General features: G+C 38.3%; 1 protein-coding gene across 1 annotated transcript in view; it reads left to right on the top strand.

Moving 5' to 3' along the window:
- The window catches only part of Fam135b (family with sequence similarity 135 member B), a 266,848-nt gene that overhangs the window by 228,495 nt on the left and 15,229 nt on the right, over positions 1-23,124 (top strand). The window contains exons 10-14 of the mRNA XM_034517362.2: positions 2,491-2,646; positions 3,393-3,466; positions 10,038-10,192; positions 17,312-19,319; positions 21,527-21,693. Of these exons, the coding sequence (XP_034373253.1) occupies positions 2,491-2,646; positions 3,393-3,466; positions 10,038-10,192; positions 17,312-19,319; positions 21,527-21,693 (2,560 nt within the window). The remainder of the gene's footprint in view (positions 1-2,490; positions 2,647-3,392; positions 3,467-10,037; positions 10,193-17,311; positions 19,320-21,526; positions 21,694-23,124) is intronic.

The raw sequence follows: 23,124 nt of genomic DNA, 5'->3' as shown, positions 1-23,124 counted from the left end.
TCTCTTCTCCTCTGGTAGTTGAGCTCAGAATTCATACTGTGCCTGCCAGTGCCACTCTGCTGAAAGAGGTGTTTTGAAGGCAGGATCAGAAGCCCAGAAAGGCAGGGCTACATGATTGAGGCATGGGGATTGCTCAAGGATGCAAATCCACCCATTTCTATGCTAAAGTGTTGCTGAGTTCACATTATCAATTACCTACTGTGCCAGAAATATGAATACTGAGAGGTTAAACTAAAAAATGCAAACAAATTGGGACAGTGGCAGTAAAGCAAGCCTTGTTAGAGGGGTCACAAGTAAGGTCTGTGATGGTCAAGGGAACCTTTCCAAGAAGTCAAAAGATAGCATAGAGTACTGTTGCCATAAATAAGGGGAAAATAGAATTGATTCCCTAGTTGGTCCCTGGTTGATGATAGAACATGCCAAAGGTATGGAAAGGACAAGAATAGGAATCAGAAGATGAGAGGGAGGACAAGGTATTCCAAAGAGAAGATGCTGTTTGAACAATGCTCTAGTGTGCAAATAGACAAGCTGCTATACGTAGCTCAGTGTAGCTGAGACAATGATTGTAAATTGAGTAACGGGCATGGTAACCTTGGGTAAGTTGGGGAAGATTTCCAGGGTCAAAATAGTGCTGGATGTTGATAAAGTAGATTGGCTGTTATTAATAAAGATTCTGGTCAAAGAATCTAAATATGAGCAACTTGGATTGCATTGAAAAATTCCACTTTCCACTTTCCAGTCTGTTACTTTCCCAATGATACATCCTGTCCTCCAGGTAAACTCACCTGCACCATTCCTTCTCTGTCTCTGGCCACTCATGATGCTACATGGGACTGAGCTGTAAACAGTCATTAAAAGGTACATGCACCTCTTAGAAGATGTTATGTTTAACTGAAGTCTTACATCTGAAAGACAGTCATAATAACAAAGCAGGAATCTCTGAGTTCTAAGAAGTTCACTGTGCAACAACATCTTCACTCTCTTACTCTTAGATACACCCCCTCACCTGCTCTGCCTTCATCCAGAGTCAACCCCCCCCCCAGTCCAATAAGAATAATGACTGTATCTGGATGCAATTGTTTCCTTTGTGTATCTAGTGAGGAAACTGAGGCACAGGATAAAGGAGGGAAAGAGGCTGTATTTGATTAGCTTTGGCTTTGTGACAGCTCTATATCACTTGTGTTGGTATGTACCCTGTCTGCCATTCTAACTTACCACATGTCCTTCTTTTGTTGAACATGTTCTTGGGACAAGGAAGAGGCCCTCTCATTGCTTGCTGTGTATTGATGAGGCCTGGATCTCAGTGGGCAGGCTTCTTGTTACTCCTCAGTGGAGCATTCTGTCTTCTCATTTTCCCACAAGTAAAGGTGATCCCTTAGGATGTGATTCTCCCCATTCTAAACCATAGTTACCTTTCCAACATGTTTTTCTCCAAAGTCTTCAGGCCCACTGTAGTCTGACTGGCTCACATTGTGCTTAAGGCATCCTGGAATCCTCCTTAAGAAGTGAGAAGTGATGATTGAAGATAATGATGGGTTAAAGCCACCGAAAGCCTGCCTAGTGACCTGGCTAATTAATTATTCTGGGGTTATAAGAACTATCTTATCTCTGGAGGTATTTTTATATACCTACTGCGGTAGAGCATGTGTTTTTATGTGGTTATATAGTACTTGAATTAAATCCTGGCTGGGTGAGATTTTGGATGCTCTAATAATTCACTGTCGGTTTACTTTCTGTGAAAGGATGGTTATAATATTCTACCTAAAAGATGATTGTGTGGATTGAATGTGAAGCATGTATAAAATTTCTAGTCTTCTACCTGCCAAATGATTACAAATGATAAGTGGAGCCATTGTGCTTATAAGGCACTGAGTTCAGAGTTTAATCAAGTACAGAGTAGATTCTAGCACCGAGATCTATGCTAATTGTGTGGATCTTAGGGAGGATGCTATGGTGGATTCCCCTTTTGTGCAATAGTACAAAGGCCATACAGAAGGAATTCCAGATTTGGCTGCTAATATTTCAGAAAATTGGTATCTGAAGTGATGAGATCAGAAGTTAAGGTAAAGAGGTGAAATGGATAGCCACTACATATAAAATGAGAGAGGACATAGCACACAAGACATTTCTGGAAATATAGAAATAAGTCTTACTTAAAACAGGCATGAAGAGGGAAGACACAGCCTGGGGATAGATACAAACTAACCTTGTATGAAAGCATGGGGATCTGGATGTTAATAGACAGGAACTGCCAAACAGCTTACTCTTCTCCTTACTGCCTCTCCCACATTCAAAGGGACAGAAATACACAGCTCTCTATTATATAGCATGAGATCTGTGCTTCAATACTATATGTTGTACAATAATATGGTATTATAGTGAGTGTGGAAATGAATAGAAGAGCAAAGAATTTGGTAAAGATTCAATGCGCAGGACTAGAGCATCTCAATAGAGCTAAGTCTTTGGTTGACACCCTTTTTACCTCTCCAGATGCTGAACAACCCGGAGAAGATAGCAGAACAGATCAGTAAGGATCTTGCCTGGCTGGCTTCCCATCTGATGGCTCTGTGGACCCAATTCCTGGACACAGTAACCCTGCACTCCCAAGTGACCACTTATCTCACCCAGGAGCATCACACTTTGAGGGTAAATTGTAAAATGCTCTAAACTCTGACTGCATGCTTTTATACTTAAGGAGAAACTTTGCAAAAGTTGGTTCATCGAGAGGAACAGGATTGGGCATGGTGCTGACCTGTAGATTTCAACACTGGTCCTACTCAACAGTGAATCAGGATTGTAACACCAAATAACTCACTTAGCTACTCAGTCGTATTTTGCCATTTGTAAAACATCTCCCTTGTCAATTTCTGATGATAGCTAAACTTATAAAATTGACTATCACAAGCGTCTCAAAAATACTTAAGAAAAGAAAATATTTTCAAATACAAAGTGTTGCCCTTATTTTGGTTATATATGTATGCAGCGATGTGGATCTTCTCACTTTGGGCAAGTGAAATATGGGTCTGAGAACCAGAGTCCATGAAGCACATAGCAGATGCCACCGACTTTAGGAATTCTCTACAATATACATTTATTTATAATGCCAGCTTGGAGAGATCTCATATTGTATTACATAGAATAAAGCTTAAATATAAAAAATAAAAAGCAGCATAGGACCGAGTTTATAAACACACATTCTATTGTTTGGGCTATGAGTTATAAAGACATGTGGGCAGCTTTGGGGGAGGGCAGAAGCCTCTTATTTCAGGCTTCTGTGCAGGTATAGCTTTCTCTCCATTAAGACATGACACTTAATCTTTGGAACCTCAAGTTTAGAAAATGGAGGTTGTATCCATTTGAAGAATTAAGCTGTTTACATTGCCATCCCTCAGGTCCGAAGGTTTTCTGAAGCTTTCTTTTATATGGAGCACCAAAAACTTGCAGTCTTGACCTTTCAGGAAAACCTGTGAGTAATAAATTATACACCCACTTCACCCCGTGAAAGTGGCCACCCAAAGCATTCAGCCGTCTGTGTTCCAACTCCCCTTTCCTTTTATCTCCTGCTGTGGAGCAGACACTCTGCTTCCCTCTGCACAGTCTCTCTGTGCAGGCAAAGAAAGTATTTGCACTTGGGAGTGGGAGCTGCAGGTGGCAGGGAAGGTCAATAACCAAAGGTTTCTTTTGTTCTATGCCATTGTGGTTCTATAGAGAAAAAAAATACAAGATTTTCTAATTCTCTGCAGACACCTGTGCTGAGTCTTCTGCAAAATGAATGAAAGCGGGTGGTGTGGCCACAGACTATGTTAGAAAAGCACTATGATTCAGTAGCTGTAACATATATTTAACATAAAGCTCGTGATCTCTAATCAGGACTGATGCCTTTCTACAACTGCCTTCTTCTGGAAAGAACTGAGAAGTACTCCAAAAGTTAAAGGAGTGATGTGAGTTGAGGTTTCTTAGGTACCCCAGGGAAGATGTGCAGAGACCCCACTGAGATCTTTTAGCCACCAATATTTTGTGTTTGAATAATCTGTTCATCTAAGGAATGATCATGTTTGAGAAGCCACACTGCATCCGTCAGAAGAGGCTCATAGAATACTTGTGCTGTATAGGACAGACCTGGAATTTGTTCATTTTTGTCATGTAACCCTGGAATTTCCACAGGTTTCATTCTGTATGCAGACAGTAACATTTAATGTTTGCTCTTGGGATTTGAAAGTAAGTAGGACAGCAAGAAAAATGCTGAACATTTTTCTTGTGCAAATAGTTTGTGCAAATAGTTTGTTCTGACAAAACTGAAGTCTTCTACAGGGCACATCAATTCATTCATTCATTCATTCATTCATTCAATTTCAGCTTCAGCCTAGAGCTGGCTGACTAACTCTCAAACTAGCGCTAGAAAAAGTAATCTTTCAACATTAAAAATAACTTTGAGGACTCTGAGCAAAATACAGAAACTCAGAACTATATAGGGTGGAAAGGATTCCCACATGTCTCAACAAAACAAGAAAAACTTGGAGTTTGTGTTACGTGTAAACCTTGTTTCTCAGGGAGTATAAACACACAGAGAAGGCTGGGAATATGGCTCAGCAGTTAATAGCACTGACTATTCTTCCAGAGGTCCTAAGTTCAATTTTGAGCAACCACATGGTGGCTCACATCTATCTCTAATGGGATGCCCTCTTCTGGTGTGTCTGAAGATAGCTATAGTCTTAAAAAAAGAAAACCACACATTAAAAAAACTCAAGTAAAAATCATTGGTTACTTTACAAAGAAAGAAAGAAGAAAAAAACATACAGAGGAGAAATGCACAAAGGTCATTGATCTCTACACTAATTAATATTCTCAACACTGGGATTAAAATACCAAAGAACATCTACTTAAAGAAGTGTGACTCAGACTTTGAAAGGCTGTGCTGGTAGGAAGTCATGGCTGCAGGAAAGTGATACAGCTGGTCATATGGCATCTAAATCAAGTAGAGCAAGAAATGCTTGTACTCAGTTCACATCCTCTTTGCAGCCAATCTTATTCAGTCTAGGACCCCACCCTATTGATGGGACCGCATTTAGAGTAGATCTCCCTTCATCAGTTTTGCTTTGGAAAATTGCTCACAGACATGTCCCAATGTATGTCTCCTAGGTGATTCTAAATCCAGTTGAATTGACAGTGAAAATTAACCATTGCACTCCCAGGGCACAGTTTGGTTGGAATGCCACCTATGCAAAGTACTATTAACACAGGGTATCTAGTGATATATAAAGAGAGTAATTTGAAAAAACATGATCTCAAATGGAGCTAGTTGTCAACGTTTGTCTATTTTTTATCAAATTTAGAATCACCTTGGATGGGATTAGATGTTAATAGATGGACTACAAAGTTGGCCTAAGAGGATATCTATGGGGATTATCTTGATCACAATGATCTATGTGGGAAGTGCTGCCTGCCCACTATGGGTGACACCATTCCCTAGACAGGGGATCCTGTATTATAGAAGAGTGGAGAAATCAAGCTGAGTGCAACATGCACTCTGATCTCACCTGTGACTGAACAGTTGCTTTCATCTGCTGCTGTGACTTCTCTGCAACAATAGATGATAACCTTGAAATGAGGTTCAAATAAATTATTTCTCCCCGAAGTGGCTTTTGGCAGGGATTTTTTATCACAGCAGCAAGAAAGGAAATCAATGAATATATCACTCTTGGTTTCCTTTCAAATAAAATGGTCAAAGGTAAAAGATGAAAGGATAAAGTGGGAACATCCATACACAGGATAGAAACAGTGCAAGCCACAGACACTCCTGTGTAAATAGTTATGTAAATATAGATGGTGATTGGTGAGTGGCCACTAATTTTCCAGGTGGACTGTAGATGCGGTAAGGATTAATGCTGTTTTGTAGGTTTCCCTGAAAAGTAGGGGGCATAAATTCACTCATTCAGGCAGTTACAAGTGTCAAAGAAAATGAGCAAGATAAAGGCATATAAAACGAGGAAGGGCTATGGCTAGTGTACTCATAAATCATTAACCAGTAGTTTCCAGAATCCCCAAATCAAGTATTTATTGATTTTAGTTCTATGAATTTTTCCCAAATGGTATTTCAAGTTATTTATGAGTTATCATGAAGTATAAAGCTAAAAGGAGACACATACAGTTTGCATCTGCAAGCCTCAACTGCCCTTTAGGCAAAATTGTGTGTGGATCAGGAACTGATTTTAACAAAGTGATGAGAGAAAAAATAAATTGAGGATATTACATCTGACCTCAGTATGGGGTTATAGCAACTCAGACTGTGAAAGTTGTTTATGGAGCAGAAAGAGTTTCCACTGATGATCTGAGTTTTAAGAATGTGAGGGATGTAAGCCAGAACTGGAAGTTTAGAATGAGGGGGAGGAGAATTAGGCCATGCACGTCTCATGTATCACAAAATAATTCAGATTCATGAAAATTCCAGTGCATGCATTATTAGCTTGAAAACAAAGTTGGACATCAGCATTTCAAGTCTCACTTGACTCTTTTAATTTCTTCTTGATTCTACTTATACTATGCATGCATTCTCAAACTTCTCTTAGTTAGTTTCATAGATGTAAAAGGAGATTCCTTTTTTAAGTAAGTATGTATATATTGTTGTCTATGTTCCAGATACCATTTCAGTTGTGGGCTATTCAGCAGTAAGTAAGCAGACAAAATCTTTCTGAATAGACCTGTAACTAAAATGGTGATGAGAAGCATCTGTTCATTTAAGAGAAGTTGATACTGATGTGTTTTTCAGAGATAGTCTTTTTGGGCATTTCACAAAGGAGTAGAGGTCTAAATCAGGTTGAAGTTGTCAAGGAGATATGTCTTACACAGTAAATAGATTGTACAATATTTTTTAGCATCCAATTGGCCACCTATATCAACACAAAGCCTCAAGTAGACAATATGTTACCAGAGAGATTCTGCTCAATTCGTTCAACTCGTCAAGAACACAGAAAGATTTCATTTCAGAATGAGAAAATTACAGGAAAGGTGATAATTGCTGCCAACAGAATGAGTCTTGAGGTAGCCTATTGAACACGGACTATGTAAGGCTAGCAGCCATGTCTAGACACAGGTATGCTTATGTGGGCATTATAGCTAGGCAGACAAGCCATAATGGACAATCACCTGTTCACATGGAAGGCAGAGGTACACTTCCACATTAGGACTGAAGATGCCAGCATGCAAAGGCATGGATGAGTTCCTCTGTAAAGACCCATCATAGTCTAGCCTGGAAGAGATTTTGTGTCATGGATGAATTTTAACCACCTTTAAGTAGGCTATAAAATCAGCGGATATATTTGGGACAGATCTTTATGGGTGAGATTGTGTGGGATAAAACAAGAAAAGATACAATGTATGATGGGAAGGTGTGTGTTTGCTTAGGCTTGTCAGTGTACCTGGGTCTGAGAATGTGTGTTTGTTATGAAAATGATTGGCCAGCCATCAGGAATAATTTGTGAAACATGTTAACGTGAGATTTAGCTTGGCCTCCTGGCAAGGCTGGATGTGGCTGGCTGTCTTCTCTGTTTCTTCAGTGTCTCAGTGATGCGCTTCATATGATAAAGAGGAATACATGGCTACGGAGAAAGAAGATATTGTAGATTCATAGTACTGTATCATCTGCTATAGTGGGGAAGTTGAGAGCTCTCCTTGATTTTCAGTTTCTGTGCTAATAATGATAACACTATTTAACTTAAAAATAGTTTTAATCAAAATATTATTTCAATACTTTCTCTTTTCTTTCCTCCTTCCAGCTACTCCCATTTTCCATTTGCTTCCTCTCAAATTTTTAGTCTCTTTCCCATATACATATATATGTATATGTATACACACATTCATTTTACACACATAAATATCTAAGTACAATCCCACTGAGTCTGTTTAGTATTGCTTGTTTGTGATTTCAGGCCTGACTATGTTGTATAGGACGACCAATTAAAAAGGTTGTTTCTGGGAGAGACTAATTCTTCCTCTTTTAGCAGTCATTAGTTACATGTAGCATGTACAACACAGTTTAATAGTTAAAAGGCCATTCCTTTGGAGGCTGGAGGGATGGCTCAGTTAGGGAAATAGCTTCCATGCAAATAAGAAGACTTAAGTTCTAGTACCTAGTTCCCGCAGAAAAGCAAGGTGCCCTGGCAAGCACTTGTAATGCCAGCATTACAGAAGAAGCAACAACAACAACAAAAAATCCCTGGAGTTTACTGAGTAGCCAGTTTAGTTTAATTGGTGAACTTCAATATCAAGCTGGCAAGACCAACTATATTCTTTATGGAAGCCAGAGTGGCTAGGGGTATGACTCAGCCACATCCAAAGACCTTGAGACCAGGGGACCAGTCATGTCTAAAGGCCTGAAACCCTGATGGGTAGAGGTCCTGCTGTGAGCCTCATGGTCTAAAAATTAAAGAACTTGGAATTGTGATGTCAAATAACAAGAGAAAAGAAAGGTATCCTGGTTCTAGAAAAAAAAAAAAAACTGTGTTCATCTTGCCCATCCATGTTCCTTTCAGCCTATCAGATGGTGCTTGTCTATACTGAAGGTGGATCTGGCAGACTTATCACCAGCTCACCTGCCAATGCAAAAAGTATATCATCCTTCTGGCTACCCCCTTACATACTTATGAGACCAAAGATGGTATAGTATGCAGAACTGATTGCAACAGAATTATATTTAAATATCCAGATATAGTATCTAAATAATTAAATATTCAAAGATGTGTAGTTGCAACAGCCTCTGTAGAGCTTTGAATAAAAAGAAAACAAGATTCCACTTTACTTCTATGAGGAAACTGAAAAATAGAAAACAAAATGTAAAAACATTTAATTTATATTGTCATAATTAACATTTTATGTACATATTTATATGAAACATATATATACACATATGTATACACACACACACACACACACACACACACACACACACACACATATATATATATATATATATATATGTACAGACATATATATATGCTACAAATCACACATGGGTATGTGTTAATCTCATGGTACTTCTATTGAAGATGACATGATACTTAGAGAATTTGTTTTGAATCTGGGCAGGGTTACACTCCACAGTTATTTTAGAGAGGTAGAGGTTCCACATGGCTGGGAAGTGAGATGAGAGTATCAAGAATTTATTTAGGCTGTGACATAAAGAGCCATCAGCCAGCAGGCAGGCAGGGAGATAGATAGACAGACACATGCTCAATCTTCTCCCAAACCTCCAATCTTATAAGTTCTTGTGTTACCTTAGTGGAAAGTGACGGATTTGTTATATACAAAAATGTAAAACACTAATTAGGTTTTTTTTCATAATATAATAAGAATTTACCTTTTTCTGAGTAAGTAATTGAAGTAGCATGCCCCCCCCCCCAACTTTTAGATTGTAAAGGGTAATTATTTCAGATTCTGGAAACCCATTCTTATTGGCAGAATAGTGTTTGGGTTGTAGAAAAAAAATATTAGCTTTTAAAACTGTCCTACAGAGAAACAAAAAGTATATCATCCTTCCTGAATTATATTAGCTTGCATATTAATAAATGCTGTCAGAAATGACAAATGCTGTCAGTAATGACATAGTACTTTTAAAAAACTACTTCAGGTGGGCTCTCAATTCAGCGTTATCAAAATGTGACTCAGATTATAAGTAGTTTGAAAAGTGGAAGATGATGGAGTAATCGATGAGTGAATTTAACTTTCTCCTCCAAAGCACTAATTTTAGATCTGTAGCCGTCTCTTAGATAGTCTTTCAGTTGTATAACATTCATTATCTTTCACTAACTGGCAGATGTAACCTAGTCCAAAATCCACTGTATCAACATTAATAACTGGATCAGTTCCTCAGCAAAGTAGACTACCACACTGGAGGGACATCGTAGATGGATGGGAGGATGGGAGATGGTTATTGCCTGCATCTGATAGAAGCATTGTTAATGCTTTCTTGGGGTTAGAATGCTAACATTCTATTGAAAACTTCCAGTCCTTTTTTGTTGATTACCTTTCTGTGTGTTCCACAGGATACAGACTCACAGCCAGCTGTCCCTGGACATCCGGAACTCAGAGTACCTCACCAGCATGCCCCCATTGCCTGCAGAGTGCCTGGATATTGATGGTGACTGGAACACCCTGCCTGTTATCTTTGAGGACAGATATGTGGACTGCCCTGTCTCAGGTTTGCCTTTCTCTGTTGTTTTGAAAGAATTAGCCTTTCCATGTAAGTACTTGTGTGTTAACAGATTGTACCACTGGGGCTCTGGCACTTGCTCTGGTGCTCACTCTTTATAACAGTAGAAGTAGTATTTTTTGTTTGTTTTATTTTGTTTGATTTTTAAATATAATTTAAAATTTTTATAAATTAATCATTCTATTTGTTTACATCTTTGGTTTTTTTGGGGGGGGTTGTTTTTTTTTTTTAATAGGAAGAGTTAAAATTAATGTCAATCTGGCCTCTTCTGGGTCAAGTGTTCTTGGTGATAGTGTTTTTACCTCTAGGATAAGATACAGACATAGACATAAACAAACAGTGGTTTCCCTGGGGCTTGTGTTTTTACCACAGAATAAGACACAGCACATACATACAGACACATGGAGATATACACACACATACAAACACACCCTAGAACAATCAAAGACAGTGATGCTCTTTTGTTATTTTAAGTGTGTAGTTTTAACTACAGTCATATTTTTTTTAGCTTTGATGCTACCATGTTAGTGCCTCTCTTTTGGTGGTGGTTATGGTTGGTCTCTTGAGATGGGATTTTGTTATATCATTCTAGCTAGCTACTGAATATATAATCCAAGAGGCTGTTTATTGCCACAAGGTAGGCAAGGACTTGAGAAAATAGGTTGTGTAACTCATGAACAAATAAAATGCATCAGGGAGTAAAAAGAACAAGGTTGCACCCATTGTTTTTTTACAGCATGACAATAGTGTATGTCAGTGAATGCAAAGATCAACTGTAGAATGTCCAGATTTGAAGAAAGGAATGCCCCCTTTCTGTTTGCTCCTGCAGTTTGACCATAGAAACTCAGCAGCAGTGACCAGAAAATGTTAGCTTAATCAAATGGTTTATTTCTTTAGTCCCTTAGACTGTATGTATGTATGTATATATGTCTGTGTGTGTGTGTGTGTGTGTGTATTTCAGAGAGAGAAACTGAGGCATAGATAGAAAATATGTGTGAAAGACAATGTGTCAATAAGCAACCCATCAACTAACTCCTCAACTCCAGAGTCCAGGCTTTGCTCCTTATCTTGCTGAGGTAGTTTAAGCCGGGGTAGTTTGCTTGTTGCTTTATATCATGGATCAAAATGATATAAAGCAACAAGCAAAATGATATAAATGATATAAAACAACATTTCAGAGACTGCAACTGGAGACTTGTAGTCTAGAATCTAGGTGACTTGAAGGGATAGAGCAAGTTTGCGAACACGAATTTAGTTTCCAGTTCTACTCTGACATCTAGCGTCAAGTAGGTGTATAACAAGTGTAGTGTGTACTTAATTATACTAAATCTTCAACCCAATGGTAAAGTGGGTGTGTATGCATTTGTGTGTGTGTATGCATTTGTGTGTGTATGTGTATGTATGTGTTCACATTCTACATACTTATGCATGCCTCTTATATCATTTCCAGTATAATCAAACAGTTGAAGAAATTAAATACCAATTAAAATAACCTCTGATATTTTCACTTAAAAGTAGGATGTAGATTATTTCCCAGTCTTTTAAATTGCAGATATTGATAAATATTCCATCGAGAATAAATATCAGTGTTCATGTGTGTGATTCTATAATGGTCTTTTATTTTTTTTTCTAAATCAGCTTCACTTTTCTTAGCCCACAGCATCAGCTGGAAAAAAATGCTTTTTGTTTTGTTTTTTCCAGAAGTTTCTCTGTTTACTGCATTCTACCCACGTGATTCATGTGAGCCTCGAATTTTAACATTATGAGACATGGCAGAGAGTTTGTTCTTCTTGGAAAATTTACTCATCCAGCTTCTAGCAAGCCATCTATTGCTCAAATTCCATTTCTGGTGACATGATAATATACCCTGAGAAAAGCAACTGGATGGGGGAGGGAATTGCTTCAGATTTCAATTCTAGGCTAAAGTACATCATTGTAAAAAAGTCAAAGTAGGAACTTCAACAAGCCAGTCATATCATACCCACAGTCATGAAAAACAAACATTGTATGCTGTCCTATAGTACTTGCCTGTTCACTTGTATCTCCAATTCTCCATTCAGGGGTACTTCAGAAACCCTTGCCTAGAAAATGATGGGCTGGGTATCCCACATCAATTAACTTAATTAAAAAACCCTCCACAGACATATCCATAGACCGACCCAAAGTATAATCTATAATTAAGACACTTTTTTCAAGTGATTCTAGGTGGTATCAAGTTGACAATTAATGCCAATTGTTACACATAAGTAATATTTTAGTATATCTTCTCTGTGTATTGTTAGTCATATGCTGTGGGCTGAGTGTTGCAGAAATTATTTTATCTTAATCTGGGGTTTCTACCCAACTTCAGATCATTTAGTTTCTGGATGAAAGACAAACACAACCTTTATATTTGTAATGAACATTAAACAGTACAAGAGCTGGGCAGATACCTAGCCTCTATGTTGTTAGAATATAATTTCCCATTGATAACCTCAAGTTATTACTTACTATTTTCATCTGGGCTGCTTTTAACTCTAATTGCCTCCAGGGCCACTTTCTCTCGACTCCTAACCTATGGCAGCTTCCCCTTTCTCCTCTTGTACCTTCTTCTCCCCTGGTTCTCCTCTGACCCCAAGCTGGAGAAACCCCAATCCCACCTATGTCTTTTCTGCCCAGCTATTGGCTATTGGCATCTTTATTTACCAATCAAAAATAACTTGGTGCCAAGGGTGAAGACTCTCTCATCTCTGGGACAACCAGGTCCTGGGGGCCTGCACTTAGCTTTACAGTAGATAATAAAAGACCAAACCTCAACAGATGAGTGCCAGCTTTGTAGTCTCAACTTTCTACAACAGTTAACACTCTTAAATGTCTAATGGACTCCTCTGGCTGTCCCCAATAAAGCCTTCACCTGCTGTGTTATTACTGTCTCATAAGCATCACTGGCTTGCCCACTTAAAACTCAAACCTTTTCTTGACTGATTTGTTCTTTTACAAAGTATTTTTGATGGTTCTTTAATCCAAGATAATATATCTTAGTAGAGCAATGAACTAGTTCCTCACTCTGCACTAGTGTGGTGGCCTAAATAGTTTTATGTTGCTATCAGGTTATCAAACACATTCTTAGTACACATTTCCAGTGTGGCATCAAATGGGATGTACATGAGTTTTGTTTCCATGTACACTATTTGTGTGTACTTGTGGTTAGTGCCAAGGCAGGAATATGTGCTGTATCAGAAATTGTAGTTGCTCTCCTGGGAGGCCATACCCCGTTACAAGACAACTGAGTTGGTCATACTGTCTACAGTTAAATATTTTCCAAAAATTAGTGTGTAAAGTTGAACAAAATGCTCTCTTCTTCCAAGTCATTATGGGTAGTTAGGCAGACAAGTTTGTAAGACAGTGAAGGACTAACAGGCAAGCATCAAGGAGTACTAACTAACAGCATCAGTCACCAGTGTCTGACTGACTCTTTGTATCTCTGAGTGAGAAGCTTTGTTCTGCTCATTCTCTCACAGTTTTAATGACAAATCCAGACTGTGATGTTAGTAACAGTTTTGTCCCTGCCTTTCTTGTATCCTGTCTCATGGTTGAGGATAGGTCTTATAAATATTCTGGTTTCCAAGAATCGACAACTTGTCGCCTATGACAGTCAACACATACTCACCCATGGCTTGCAAGTTGATTCATATTCCAGATTATCTCTGCCTATCCATAGTTATTCCTTTCTGTTTACTCTCACTTCATCCAATTAGGGCATTAGCAACGTCTATCCAGACTACATACCCCAGAATTCTAGTCTTTGCTTGTAATGTCCCTGTGTCTTACCACGACTCAGTGCCTACTATTCTGAGGAAGATCGATACACATTCCCCAGAATACTACCTGTGCTATGCTTTACTTAATTCTGTTTACTTTTGTAAGTGATTCTTTATAAAGTGATTTTTAGATTCCCAGCAATGGGAATTTAATGAGAAGGCTCAGAGGTAGCTCATGTACTCCTTGGCCCTCCACATGCATATTCTCTGCCCTGCACCAGGAATATCCTCTACCTGAGGGGAACTTGTGTTACAGTCCATGTCTCTGTATTATGTTAGTAGTTATCATCTGAAGATGATTTGGTACTAGCACTCTTCTGAGTTCCTTTTGTGGTATGTGTTGACCATTATAGCATATTACAGCACGTAGATTGTTTTCACCACCTTAAATTCACTCTGTGCTTTGCTCATATTTTCTTTCCCTGCTTCCCTCGTCCCTGGAAACCATTCATTCTAGCTTTGCCACAGCAGACATAAGTTTTGACAAAATCGTTGTTGCACCTTTCAGTGCTTCTCAATATTCTGAAAAGTCCATCAAGGCAAAAGCTCCTTGGCGTTTATAACAAATGTCCACTTTGCTGACTCTTACAAAAGATGCCCACTTTCCATCTTACCAACCCTCTGCTTGGTATGGGGATATTTTTCACACAATTCGTGCTAGTGTAGTCTTTATTGTACTAAACATCATTTCGATTATTATATTTAAACCAATACATCAATGAAGATGATATTCTTTGTTTTGCTAGATTTCTATTCTTGGCTTAGTCCCCTTCAGGAACAGAGTTCATCAAATATGTACTTGACAAGATGTCATCCTGTGGGTTTCAGAAATAAAATGCAAGCTGTCTCCTCCAGAGAGACAAGTGCTTACAGGTGGATCACCACATGGTTGTAGGATGTACCACACTACATGTATGTGACAGGGATGTTGGGGAATTCTCAAAAGAGGATATGCTGTTCTTGCTGAAGACTGAGGACAGATCTTCAGAGGAGAGCAAATACCTCCCAGTATCTCCAGGTAGATGAAGAATTCATTCCTCCCTCAATCTGATTACATATTACACTGAAAATTATGAGATAATCATGTATTAAAGTCCCATGTGGTTTGCAAGTAGTATGGCTTAATTAAATTCATGGTAACATTTAAGAGAAATTGTATTAATGTGGCTTTTTAAAACCAAATGAAGCCTTTTAAATTTTGATTTTTTAAAATATTGACATGTGGTAATATGTTTCTTTATTACATTTAATACCTATTATTTTATAAATTTTTTGAAGATCAAAGTTTTTTCATCATATTTACTGTCCCCCAAACTTCTCCCTAGTATTGTACCCACTTCAGTTTCTAGTCTGTTAAAAACAACACAAATTCATTAAGTCCTATTTGTGTTGCTCAAATGCTCCTGGATGGATGTGGGCTCCATTTAGAAGCATGGTTGACCTTCTTTGCCTCTACTGTCCTCCCTTGCAACCTTGTTTTTTTGTGGATCTCCTTTGCTTTTTTGTTTGCCTCCATGGTTGCTAGGTATATAGACTGGTACAGCCACTACAAGAATTAAAATGGAAGTCTCTTATAAAACCAAAACCAGAACTATATGACCTAAATGGTCATAATCATGGATATGCACCCAAAGAACTGTAAATCCTACCACACAGATGTATGTTTATTGACACACTGTTCACAATAGTCAGGGAATGGAACCCTAAATGGCTGTCAATGGGGGGGGGGTATGCTTGTTAAAGGAAGCACAAACAAAAGATCCTCTTGTTTATATGGTATATGTGGGAAATGTCACTTGCCATATCTCAGATCTTGGGTTATGACAGGTGCACATGGAGAATGTTTGTTACTGTCCAGCTGTGGGAGACAGGAGGAGAAAGAAAGGATTTAAAGTTAGAGAGAGAAATGGAAGAGAATGACTTATAGAAAGCAACTAAGAAAAACAAGATGAAAGGTCATACTTTGGCTCCCCACTATTAGCCTCTGAAAATGACTGTGATCCTGGAAGCTTCCGTGTGGTGTTGCTATCACACAGGACAATTCACTTGATGATGGAGTTCACATGTAATAGTATTTATTCTGCAGAAAGTCCACTCTTTGTCCCTATGCATAACATCAACTCCCACAATGATTTATGAATGAGTGAAAGGCTAGCAGGTTCCTATGGGTTCTTCTCATCCTACAGTTTTGGAAGGTGGAAAATCTTACTAAAGTCTGCAGTTCACTAAGGTGCTCATGAGTGGCAATGTTGGAGTTCACAATCAGACCTTCACAGCACCAAAGTCACCTTCTTATCTTCACTCTGTAACCACTGGGCTTATGACTGACCTTGTCACATTTGCAAATAGGAGATGCTAATTGTCCTCTGATAAATGAAGTGATATGGTAAGATAAAATAATTGCTTTTTCTCCAGATCTCTTTTTTTTTTTCTTTTTTTCTTTTATACAGTGAACATCAGGCACTAAGGCTTCACCAAAATTTCACTTCAGAGTCTACAGGCAAACTGACAGTCTGCAATTTTGGCCAGTAGATACAAATTCTTGGTTCATGTTAAGGTTCCCATGCCCAAAGATTTGTCTGGATGACTCAGAGAACTCAAGAGGGATCTGTGCTCATAATTGAAGTTTTATTGTGGAACTAAAGGGTAGCTATCTTCTCAAAATAGGAACTAGAGGTTGGGAGATGGGGAGAGAGAAAGAGGTGGTGTGGTTTAGACAGAGACAGAGACAAAGACCAACAAAATAGTTGAGAGAGAGAGAGAGAAATATAGATGAGAGACAGAAGAGGCATGATCCATATGTTGAAGCTTAGTTAGAAGTTTCTATGTTCTCAGGATTCTGTGATCTCTTGAGCATCCATCTATGCTATCAGTTTGTCAATCTGAGGCTTGTACTGAGCCATACAATCTTGAGTGTGCCTTGGTGTTTTCTTAGGTGAACAGGATTCAGTGAGCCACTGGCCTCAACCTGAGATGCAATCTTTTCACAGAGGTCTAATGGGCATTTCTTTTCCCTTGGCCAACCCTCTAATCACATGTTCTGTCATGTTCATATCCTCATTTGTCTCATCAACATAAGCTATTTGACATTTTAACATGAGTCACCTGGTAAACATAAAATATCTGTATATTCCCAAGTAAAAAATATTTCTTTGTAACATGAGAACTTTCACAAATCTGAAGGTCACCCCCCCCCTTCAAAAAATACCAATAAAGGATGGTTGAATTATTTTCATGCAATTAGACATTTGAATACTTTATAATATTGATTTACAAATTATAATACAATTTTCCTCTTTTGTTATAGGGCATAATGTGAGTGTTTATCCTAATTTTGATGTCCCAGTGACAAGTCCTGCAATAATGAATCTAAAAGGGAAAGAAAAGAACCTTATTCATAAAAAATCATCTTCAAGAAAGGAACTTCCCTTATCTACTACAGAAGCACCCCAGCTGGGCTCTGTTGAAGATGTTAGGTGTCCAGATACAGAGGAGAATGTCTCCACACAGAATCCTATGGATGTGTGCTCAGAATCTCAGGTGTACCTGACCATTGGTGAATTTCAGAACAAAGCAGACAGGCCTGAAGATGAATGCTGGCCTGACCCCAGGCCTGATGCTGTTAAAGATTCACAAACAGATGTGGACATATGTAGAAGTCCAGGCCCTGAGGAAGGGCAGACCCCAGCACTGACCTACATTGATGTGGAATCTAGCAATAAGAACCGCCCTAGAGCTGATCCTGTGCAGAGCCTTAATGTTCAACATGAACACAGGAGCTCTCGGGATGGCTATGGCATTGTTAAGACTATGCCAAGCAAAGTTGTAGCAGGAACAAGCCAGAATAATTCTGTCTCTTTAAACCAAACTGCTGCACTTGAGTTGAGGACTCTAGGGAGAGGAGTTGACCAGGAGGGAAAGCCTGTCTTGCTAAGCCTGAAGCTCACGCCTGCTGAGCCCTGTGACCCATCCAGTACTGCTCTGAGAGAAGCTTTGGACACCAAGCCTTCCCTGCCTGACCACGCCGAAGAGCCCGAAGATCTTTCAGTGCTCTCTGGCGTTATCAAGAGGTCAGCCTCCATAATATCTGACTCAGGCATTGAAAGTGAACCAAGTTCTGTTGCCTGGTCCGAGGCCCGAAGCAGAGCCCTAGAGTTACCCAGTGATCGTGACGTTTTACATCAGGTGGCTCGAAGGCATGTCCACCACAGGAACTCTTTGGAGGGTGGTCACACAGAGAGTAACACCAGTCTGCCCAGTGGCATTCAGGCTTCTCTTTCCTCCATCAGCTCGCTGCCTTTTGAAGATGAAGAACGTGAGTTGGCACTTAACAAGCTAACCAAGTCTGTGTCTGCACCCCAGATCAGCAGCCCTGAGGATACTGCTGAAGGTGCAGACACCATAAAGAACACAGGAGGATTTTCTGAAGTTCTGGACCTGTCTAGTAAAGACAACAGTTTACCCAGACACAGTTCTCCTTCTTATGGTGGGTCTAGGGTCCAGGAGGTTAGGTCAGGACATTCCCTGGCAGATACAGCTTTAGATTCTGACAGACCCCAGGGCCCTGGGTACATGGACATCCCCAAAGGCAAAGAGAATCACCCTGATTTTCAAGGACCCTGTTGCCTAGAGGGCATGGCAGAGACCACACTACATGTTAAAACCAAAGGTCTTAACTTAAAAATACCATGTACTATAGTGCTTGAAAATTCTAAGACCAGGTCTTTTCATAGAGCAGCAGTGGAAACTGCAAAAGGTAAACCTGAAGAACTGAGCACGAGCAAACACATGCTCTCCAACAACAGCATCTCAGAAGTCAGGGCTGCGTCTCACCACAGGGTGCCTGAAATCAGTTGTGCACCAGCTGTTGAAGTTGTCAACCTGAACTCTACAGGTGTACAAAATGATTCACTAAGTCTCAATGATACTATGACATTGAATAGAAGACATAATGCCTCTCTGGAGGCCAAACATGAAGCAGGCACTGTGTGCCCCACTGTGACCCACACTATTGCCTCCCAAGTGTCACGAAACCAAGAGCTGAAGACGGGAACTTCCATCTCTGGGTCTCACTTGAACTCCACAGAGGCCTTTACTCTGGATAACCTGAAGGCAGTGGAAGTTGTTAACTTGTCTGTGTCTTGCACTGCCACATGTCTCCCTTTCTCATCTGTACCCAAGGAGACACCTGCTAGGGCTGGGCTTTCTTCCAAACAAAGCCCTGCTCCAATTACTCATCAACCTTTGGGTTCTTTTGGCGTTGTTTCTACCTACTCCAGCAAACTGGAAGAAGAAGTCAGTGAAAGGATGTTCAGGTAAGCTTGTGGATACATTACAGGTCCTCAAACAGTCATTTAAGTATTCCCAAAGGTTTCTTAGCTTCATGCATGCTATTTGAACATGGAGGTGTTTGTTATTTTCACTTAAACAAAACAATAATGTACATATCATGCAATTCAGAATGTCTAATATACAAAGAATTACAAATAAGCCCATCTCCCAACATAACAGCTGAATAGAAATTTTCTATACTGATGTTTGTCTTCTATTTAGGGGATTTACCTTTTAATAAAAATATGACTATTGTGACATGCCTTGATGATTTTTTCATTTTAAAATTTTAGAAATATCTTTGTATATAAGTCCATTTTCATTCTGTATTTTAGTGCTTCCATAGTAGTCCTTTTTATGGATGTATCATGATTTATTAACCAAATTTTTAATGGGTGTACAAGAAAATTTTGTTTGGATTTTATTGTCATATACTATTTTATGAATACCATTGAGACTCAATCTTTTCATATTTTGAAAAGAAGATTTTTCCCACCTTTGAGGGAACAGGACTCCATCAGATTTGCCTTCTATGTTCCCTTTAAGATTGTGGGCTTCTCAAAGCAACTATCTCTTAGCAGACTATATAGCTTGATTATTGGCTTGCAGTTTATTCATTTGCACCCTCAATTATCAGATACAACTTTTATTGGGCACATAATTGAAGTGTTTTGTCAGAGTGCCTCATAATTATTCTTCCCTTGGCAAGAGCTAATAGTTACTGATTTTCCCATAAAGAAATACCCAGGTAGATAAACATTGAACATTCTATGTAATAAATAATATTAAATACCTGTCATATTACACTGTTCATTAATTCAAGAAGTCCAGATAGACAATGTCCAAAGCTGCCCCAGACTTGTTCCAGATCTAACTATGCTAATAGTCTTGCTGGAAATCTGGCAGATGATAACAAAACAGCAATTAAGAACAGTGTTGGACAAATGTGATAATTCCTACATGCTAAGTGAAGCCAAAGGTTTTATCTGGAAGCAATGACTATGTATTAAAGAAGGGGGCAAAAGAAACACTTTAAGAGGAGGAAATGTCTTCACTGAGGGGAAATAGATGGGGATGCTGATAAAAATGCTAGAACAATATTAACCTGAAAATTCACAATTGTACATTATCTAAGATCTAAAAGCTTATATGTTTTTATTGCTGTAGATAAAAATTAGGATCTTGCTCATATTGGGCAAGAAATCTACAATTAAACTGTAATAACATCCTATTGAAATCTAAACTATTTTTGAAATCTGCTGTGACAAAACCTATGAAGAATTTTGCACCATGAAATTGTCTTGTTCATCCCTAATAAAACTATTACATTAAATTGCTTTACCTTTATGCAATGTGCTTAGGACATGCAGAAAACAAAACTTAATTTGGTGTATAGACATGGTCTCAGTCTCAAGTTATCTCACTATGTATGGTTATATATCCCCAAATCTTGAAACACTGAAACTTGAAATCATTTGTTCATTGGCCTGCATTATATTCATTTCCACACAAAATCCTTCTAATTCCAAGCATTTTAGATAGCTAGCAGTTATCAGAAGTATTAAAACCAAGATTCTAACCTTGATAATCTCAGTGTTGTTAACCACCATCTTGTCAAGTAAGAACACAAACAACATCTTAGCTCAGTATAAAAGTCATTTCTGAATGCCAGAATATACATAGGCACCAGGAAACCAAGCCATGCCAAACGAGTTTATAGTACTGACTAGAAAACAAGCAAACAAAAACAAAACAAAAGAAACAAACCCCAAACCTCAAAACCCGTGTTGCTCTTAGGAATGCAGGGAGATAGTACTTGAATAACAGGCAGAAGCTAAGACTTGGTAGGCCTGTATGACAGAAAATGGTCTTCTATCAGGAGAGAATTTTAAAGGTATTCCTGTCCTATAATTGCAAACTCTTGTCTTCTTACCCAGTCTCCTGTTTAATTCAGGATTAAAATAAAAATCTGCAGAATCAAAAATCTTTGGGTTTTGTTTGTTTGTTTGTTTACTTGGGAATATTTTCCTGTCTATTAAGACCAGCATCTCCCATAAGATATATTTAGTTTTTGATGTTAAGAAAACAATTTGCATGTGAATAATCATTAGTCCTACATACCAGTCCAACTCATTCCCTGATGAACATGGAATACACAGTATGGCTTGTGATTAATTGGTATATTCTCTAGTTTTTATCAGGCCAAAGAAAAGTTTAAAAAAGAACTGAAGATTGAAGGCTTTCTGTACAGTGACTTATCTGTACTAGCTTCTGACATACCATATTTCCCACCAGAGGAAGAGGAGGAAAACTTGGAAGATGGGATTCACCTGGTGGTCTGTGTCCATGGCCTGGATGGTAAGTTCTAAAGAAGCTTGCTTACTTCTCAGATTACTATCTTACATTCAGTTTAGTTTTATGAAATAATTTAGATAGGCATTCAATCTAAAAATTGAATCTAAATCTAAATATGAAAGAACTACCATCTAGGGAAAGACATGGCACAAGAATATGTGTATATATGTATGTGTGTGTGTGTGTATATGTGTATATATGTATGTATATATATATACATATATGTGTATATTACATATCTGAATTAATTCATGAATTAGTGATGAGAATTTTATCAATAGAATGAACTGAGAAATTGTATAATTAATAGAATGAATGTAGAGTTAATGAATGAAGAGATGGATGCATTGGAATGAATATATCAATGGAATGAAGGAATTGGTGGAATTTGTGAGTCATCAGATCCTGGTTTTAGAAGAAGAAATGGAGAGGAAGGAATAAAGGATGCATTTTAAGGACCCTGGGGTTATTGTTTCATGTCTCACTTATGTGCCACCTTTTTTTTAGTAGACACGACCATGCTCTAGGATTTGTAGAGATAAAAATGACTTTATATTCATCAGTCCAATGTCACTGAATCACTAAAGAGTGATTCCCGCCTATTATTTTGAAAACTCTAAAATTGTTTGCAAGTAAGAAATCTGGGGACCCAGAGAAGGCTCAATGGTTAAGGATACTTGGTGTTCTTCTAGAGGACCTGAGTTTGCTTCTCAGTGCCTGTAATGAATAACTGAGTGGCATACAACAGTCTGTAACTCAGGCACCAAAGTAATCTAATGCCCTTTTCTGATCTCTGAGACTACCTTGATACCTGTAAAAATCACTCCCTTAGATATATACATAAATAACAATAATAAAAATAAAATTTTAAAGCAAGAACAGTGGTGTGGCAAATAGGCCTTTGGTTTTTTACCTCATGCGTATTAAAACAGAGTTGTGAAACCAAGGTAGAGATGATTTGCCAGTATTGTATTAATTCAGAGAGCTGGGATGCCCTTGACAGCATCACCCAGATCACAGGTCAAAAGAAATAACAAACAATAACAAAGAGAGCTTTCATAATATTACTTCAGTAGTTCATAATAAATATGTATAACCTCTTTAGAAAATTATAAGATCTATTGTTTAAATATGTCCAATAGCATATTTATAACAAGAACTGAACACACTAAGATGAGTTATGAATATTTATACAGGTTCTCTGTTGTGCCAAAAGCCTAAAATGTATCTTCTTATAAATGTTCTCAGTCTAACACATTATTAAGTAAAATTGTTTTAGAAAGTTTTAGGTTCAGCAACTTCTTTTATTCGTAGTATCTTGAGGAAAGAAGGATATTTTATTCCCAAACTCTTCATGTTAATTATAAGCATCACCAACTGTTTAAAAGACCACTACCCAAATATCATTAGGGAAATTTAAGCCATAACATGAGT

This window comes from Arvicanthis niloticus, chromosome 13 (genome assembly GCF_011762505.2).
Source record: "Arvicanthis niloticus isolate mArvNil1 chromosome 13, mArvNil1.pat.X, whole genome shotgun sequence".
NCBI lineage: Eukaryota > Metazoa > Chordata > Mammalia > Rodentia > Muridae > Arvicanthis > Arvicanthis niloticus.
Note: the sequence above shows the minus strand (reverse complement) of the source record. Positions and strands in the feature narration are given on the sequence as shown.